We start from the raw sequence: 6,228 nt of genomic DNA, 5'->3' as shown, positions 1-6,228 counted from the left end.
AATACAAAATTTCATATGAATTGAACTTATCTAATTGAAGTCTATAAAGATCCTTACCAAGATCTTACCATTGAATTTTTTAATCATGATCAACAATTTGTATAAAACCAATAAACCAAAATAAATAAAATACTACCACTGACTGATAGTATTAAATAGAAATATTATTTAATAGAGAAAGTTCATCAAATTCGAAGAGAAAAATGTATTGTAGGAAAGGAACGTAACGTGCATGTGACTAAAGCTGTTAAAAAATGTATTGAAGGAAAGGAACGTGCCTGTGACTAAAGCTGTTCAAAGCACGTGTTCTTGACAATATGGTGTCCAGCTGAAGAAAAATCAAGGCAAAAGAGACGCAGAAAGAATTTCCTACATCTTTGCTCAATTATAAATTGGAGACACAGAAAGACTTTCCTACATCTTTGCTCAATATGGCTTCACCTTTGGACTCAATAAATATAATAAGAGAGGGTGAATATGCTCCAGCAACAGCTACACTGTGTTCACTCATAATTTTCTTGTGGGTTTTGCACAGATTTAGCGTGAAAAGGAAGAATAGATTGGGATTCAGATTGCCCCCGGGGCCCTTTACATGGCCCATTATTGGAAATCTGAACCAGTTGAAAAGGCTTCCTCATCGCGATCTTCATGAACTTGGTAGGAAATATGGGCCCATCATGATGTTAAAATTGGGTTCTGTTCCCACTGTTGTTGTTTCTTCTTCTGCCATGGCAAAGGAGTTCTTGAAAACCCACGATAATGTTTTCGCCAGCCGACCTCAATCTGCTGCAGGGAAACACCTTGCTTATAATTACAAGGATATGGTGTTGGCTCCTTATGGGCCTTATTGGAGGCACATGAGGAAGCTGTGCGTGGTGGAATTGCTGAATGCCAAAAGGATCGAGTCCTTCAGTTGTGTACGAGAGGAAGAAATGCTTCTCACTGTTCGTTCAGTGTGGGAAATGTCTGGGCAGGGTGAGAAACTTGTTAATCTCACCAACTTGTTTTCATCTTTTACGCAGGCAGTCATGTGGCGAATCCTTTCCGGTACTAAAATTTCTTCTCAGAGTGACGCTCAAGTGGGTGGGAATGGCGAAGAGATAAAGAAGCTTGCAGTAGAGGCAGCAGTTACAGTAGGAGCTGTCAATATCGGGGACTTCATTCCTTACTTAGACTGGATGGATTTGCAAGGCGTGAAGAGGCGGTTGAAAAAGGTACACAATTCCATTGCCCAAGTGATAAAAAAAATAATAGAGGAACACGAGCAGCGCAGGATGAAGTTGCATAAGGACAAGGACAAGGAGCAGGAGCAGAATGCTGCTACTAAAGGCCTCATTGACGTGCTCTTAGAAATGGAAAGCCTTGATGGAAAGGCAATCACACAGGAAAACATTGAAGCCATTGTTTTTGTACGTATCTATTCATTTTTTAGTTATAACACAATCTTAAATATAACTTATTTCAAGTTTGTTGGTAATTCTGTTTTTTTAATTTGATTTAACAAGGCTGTATAAATTCTACAGGATATATTCTTGGCTGGAGTTGAAACGACGTCTACTACGATAGAATGGGCAATGAGTGAGATTCTTAGAAACCGTGGTGTGGCCAAGAAAATGCAAGAGGAAATAGAATCAGTGGTAGGCAGAGAAAGGACAGTATGTGAGCGTGATATAGGAAGTTTAGAGTACGTGCAGTGTGTGGTGAAGGAGACGCTGAGGTTATATCCAGTGTTACCCTTGCTGCTTCCACACGAATCCACACAAGATTGTACAGTTGGTGGGTACTTCATTTCTGAGAGAAGCAGGCTTATTGTCAATGCTTGGGCTATTGGAAGAGACCCATCCTTGTGGGAAGATCCTCTGGAATTCAAGCCAGAGAGATTTATGGGTAAAAAAGTTGATGTTGTGAGAGACAAAGAGTATTTTGATATGTTGGCATTTGGAGCAGGAAGGAGAGGATGTCCAGGCGCAGCCATGGCTGATGTAACCATGAACCTTGCTTTGGCTCAGCTCGTTCATTGCTTTGAGTGGAGCGTGGATGGGGATTTGGATATGACGGAACTCTTTGGAGTCACAACGCCCAGGAGTGTTCACCTTCTCGCTCGTCCTGCCTTAAGGCTATCTACCTGCCCTTGAATTTTAGTAGAGTGCTTTTCAATATTAGTGATACTAGTTATATAAGCTGTTCATGCCCTCCAGTCAGAAGATTCCATCTTCATACTCTTGTTGCCTAAATAGGTGTTTGATTTCTTTTTAGCATAGATAACTATGAATCTTTGCTATTTACTTGTTTGAAATATTATGGAGTTATTCTTGTTGTTAAAAGTTATTTTCAATTCTGGCTGTATTATTGTTGAGTATTTATTTCACGAATTAAGATAATTCAATAATATCTTTGTAGTTATTGATAGATTTTTTTGATTGTTTATAATTTAAAATTAGCATTCAATTTTAATGTTTTTTTTATAGTAAATGGATCTTTGGTTTATTGGTAAAGTCAAAAACGAATGAGGTCAAGATTGTGCCCTTTGCGAATTTGGTGGAATGGATACCCCTCAATCCTTGACTATTAGCCAAAGAAGTTCAACTTAAAATCTCCTACTCTTGTATCAAGTAGCAAAAACGAATTTGTTAACAAACCTCCATAAAAAAATGACATTCAATTTGAAAATAATGATTTAAAAAAATATTATTTAAATAATATTTAAATATCAAAATTTGTAATGAAGAATAAATTAAATTTCTATAATATAAAGAGTTTCTTGATTTATTCAATTTTATTTGAAATAAATTCAAATTACCTTATATCATTTTTATTATTTATAGTCTAAAATTTATTATAAATAAAAATACTATGTTTGTAATTACTAATAGACTTTTTTCAAAAAAATTTATAATTTATAAATGACATGCAAATTTAAGCAAAAGAAATATCATTCTTTTAAAATATTTTACGGGGCAAAATGTTGATATTGTGAGAGACAAAGAGTTGCTTGATAAAGAGAGGGTGCCCAAGTGTAGCCATGGTTGATGTAACATCAACCTTATTTTGGCTTAACTCATTCATTTCTTTGAGTGGAGCATGGATGGGGACTCGTATATGATGGAACTCTTTGAAGCCACCACATCTAGGAGGGTTAAGCTTCTCCATCTTGAATTAAGGATATCTACCAACCCTTAAAATTGATTAGAGTGCTACAACAGTTCATAATACTTATACTACTTATAGAAGGTCTTTGTACCCTCTATTCATTCTCTTGTGACCTAATATGTATGATTTCAGTTTTATATAGATAATTATGAATATTTTCTATCTAGTTGTTTATGATATTATTATATAAAAGGAGTTGAGTCTAAATTTAATAATAAAATATAGAGTTACAAGACAACCAACAACCAAAAGAGGCTGTAACATAAGGTCTATAACATATAGACAGAGGAGATTGCATTTCTCATTTCAAACCATGGTAGCCAACAAAAAAATATACCACTTTTATAGTTGTAAATAACATACAAGTAGTGAGATAACAAAATGCATTGCTTACAACACCAAGCAACAAGCATTATAAACTTTACATAAACCTGAGGGTTATATTTTCTCCTTGACCTTCAGGTAAAACTTGTTCTTTTGTAGTGGCGGTATTCTCTAGAACAACATACATATTCAATACAATGGAGCACTAGGAGATATCCGATGTGAGTGAGAAAGAAGTTGATAGAATGATAAATCTTTGTATGTGTTCAATCTTCTTAGAGCCCAATTATTTATGGTGAATATAAAGAGCATTTCCATGAACATTCCATTCTAAGATTGGAAACCACTCTTAATGGCTTCAATAATATAGATTTAAGCCTTATTCTTCTTTAAGAATTTGCACAAAACAAGACCCCCATCAATTGATAACTTTAAGAAACCCCCATAAAAAAAAGGTATAAACTCTCAGTGAATATTTATTTTTTTTGGAAAAATAAATAAACATTTTTATTGACTAATCTTCGTTTTTTTAAAGAAAAATATTAGATTTTTTTAACATAAATTTTTTTTGATAGAAAATCTTGGCAAATCTTCAAAATAATAAGATTATGCACTAATTACTATTGCAAATACTTACATTTAAAAAATACATTCTTCTATAAAAGTAAAGACCTAAAGGTGGAAATCATTAATGAGTTTAAGGGGTAGACACTATTTTGTTTAGTTTCTACCATTAATTTAAAATAATCTAATAACCCTCCTTGTATGCTATGAGATAAAATGTACCAACAATTTGTAATACTCATGGGGCCCAAATATTTTTAGACCATTCATTTCCATTGAGGTCGACAATTAAAAAGCAATTTCAACCCCATGAGCTTTACAACTTGTAGGTAGAATTTACCTCATGGAATACAATGATGGTCATTAGATTATATTTTAAATCAATGGTGGCAACTAAATATTTATGATATAATCCTAAAGTAATTAATAATTATGATATATTATTGGCAAATTAATTTATATTTCTACAATAAATTAAATAAAATTTTGGCAAATTTGACCTAATCATGTATCAAATATTGTGGCAAATATATTGAGTTTAAAAAAATAACAAAATAAATTATCTAGTGATTTTATTATGACTAAAATAAAATTTTGTAAAAATATGGCGATTTAGGTCACCCTAAAACTTGAACTATTAGTCAATTTTCAAAAAATAGCCAATTGGTGAATATTAACCACTAAAAAAATCATTGACTCCCATCCCAAGATTTACTAGAGAATAAATCATAATCTTTAGTGGCATAATTTTTTGTTTGGCCTAAAATGTATTCTACTTCAAAAAACTCAACCACAATATGCAATGGGGATTCATAAAATTGCAAAAAATTTATACAATTTGATAGAAAGACAAAAATTACCTACTTGTTTAAAATAGTACTAGAGTTATTATTGATGTTGAAGTTATGTTTATTAATTATTTATGGGCTAACGTTGCATATAAATAAAAGTATTATTTTTGTAATTTGAAACTCATTTAGCTATCTTATATTCATCTATCTAATAATTGTTAAGATATCAATTTGAAGTTATTTTATTTACATAAAAACATCTATCCAATAACTGTCTAGAGATGCCAATTTGAAGCATTTTATTTACATAAAAGTTATTTATTTTACTTTGGAACTATTTTATTTACTACATACAATGAGACATAAATTATGTGTCATTTATTTTAGAAATATTATGCTTATTATTAAATATTACCATATCAATATGTAAGTGGCTATCAAATTTTAGATAAAAGATAAGAGCTTTTAACATGTTCATGCCATTACATTTCACAATTTGTTGTCATTATAGAATACCTCTCAATATTAATAATATTTATATATAATGTATGAGTATATGTGTATAAAATAATGTCATTAAATTAAATGTATCTTTGATTTAAATAAAATTTAATTAAATAATCAAATAATTGGTAAATAAGCATCAAGAGGCATAATTATGATGACATGAAAAGGGTTAACTATAATGGCTTGAGTGTGTTTACAAAAACTATTAAGGAATGAACATTTATTTTAAATAATTAAAAAACACAAATGCATTGGCTTTGAATGGTGTTGAGTAAAGGAGCATAAGGGTGCAAATTGCAAGTTGAAAAAAGCATATAAGTGAATCCCATTATTGAAGATTATGCACAGAAGTTGGGGAGTCTTGTTTTTGGTCAAGGGATGGAGATGGCCATGGAGGATAGAAGAAGTAGGGTCACAAGGATTGTGGTAGGAAACATGAACATATCAGTCTCTGAGGAAGTTGTGAATATGACCATACTAGATCACTTTTTGGACTTGAAGATTGAAAGAATAAAGAAACGCATCATTATCATAAAATTCACAGGAATCTAGCATACTATGGAGGAAATCAAATGGTGGGTGTCTTATACCCATGTTGGGATGGTGCTTAAGATTAATTTTTTGGCACTAGGGTTCATTCAATTTATTTTTTAAATGGACCTTGATAGGGAGAAGGTCCTCAACGGGGGTTCATTGGATGGGACATCTTTGGAAGTGAATATGAGGTGATGTCGAGCAGAAAGGTTTCCTATCAAAGCTTGAAATTATGAGGAAATGATATTATCAGGAACATGTGACTCAAGTAAGGATTTTTCAAGGATTTTCTAATGAATGGGTGATGTCTTAAGAAACTCGAGGATGGAAATGTGTACAAGATTTTAGCCAAGGTGAT

General features: G+C 32.3%; 1 protein-coding gene across 1 annotated transcript; it reads left to right on the top strand.

Annotated features, from left to right (window-relative positions):
• Nucleotides 1-431: 431 nt before the first annotated feature.
• Nucleotides 432-2,135, top strand: LOC131076243 (cytochrome P450 750A1-like). Its single transcript, XM_058013319.2, has 2 exons — nucleotides 432-1,409; nucleotides 1,524-2,135. The coding sequence occupies exons 1-2, from the start codon at nucleotides 432-434 to the stop codon at nucleotides 2,133-2,135; spliced, it is 1,590 nt and encodes a 529-aa protein (XP_057869302.1).
• The last annotated feature ends 4,093 nt before the right edge of the window (nucleotides 2,136-6,228 follow it).

The sequence above is a fragment of the Cryptomeria japonica genome, chromosome 4, assembly GCF_030272615.1.
Source record: "Cryptomeria japonica chromosome 4, Sugi_1.0, whole genome shotgun sequence".
Classification (NCBI taxonomy): Eukaryota; Viridiplantae; Streptophyta; class Pinopsida; order Cupressales; family Cupressaceae; genus Cryptomeria; species Cryptomeria japonica.
The sequence above is the reverse complement of the archived record's forward strand: the minus strand, read 5'-3'. Positions and strand labels throughout refer to the sequence as shown.

Coding starts and splice junctions, on each gene's coding strand:
- LOC131076243 (XM_058013319.2), top strand. CDS start 432: ATGGCTTCACCTTTGGACTCAATAAATATAATAAGAGAGGGTGAATAT. Junction 1,410..1,523: donor ACATTGAAGCCATTGTTTTT/GTACGTATCTAT, acceptor TAAATTCTACAG/GATATATTCTTGGCTGGAGT.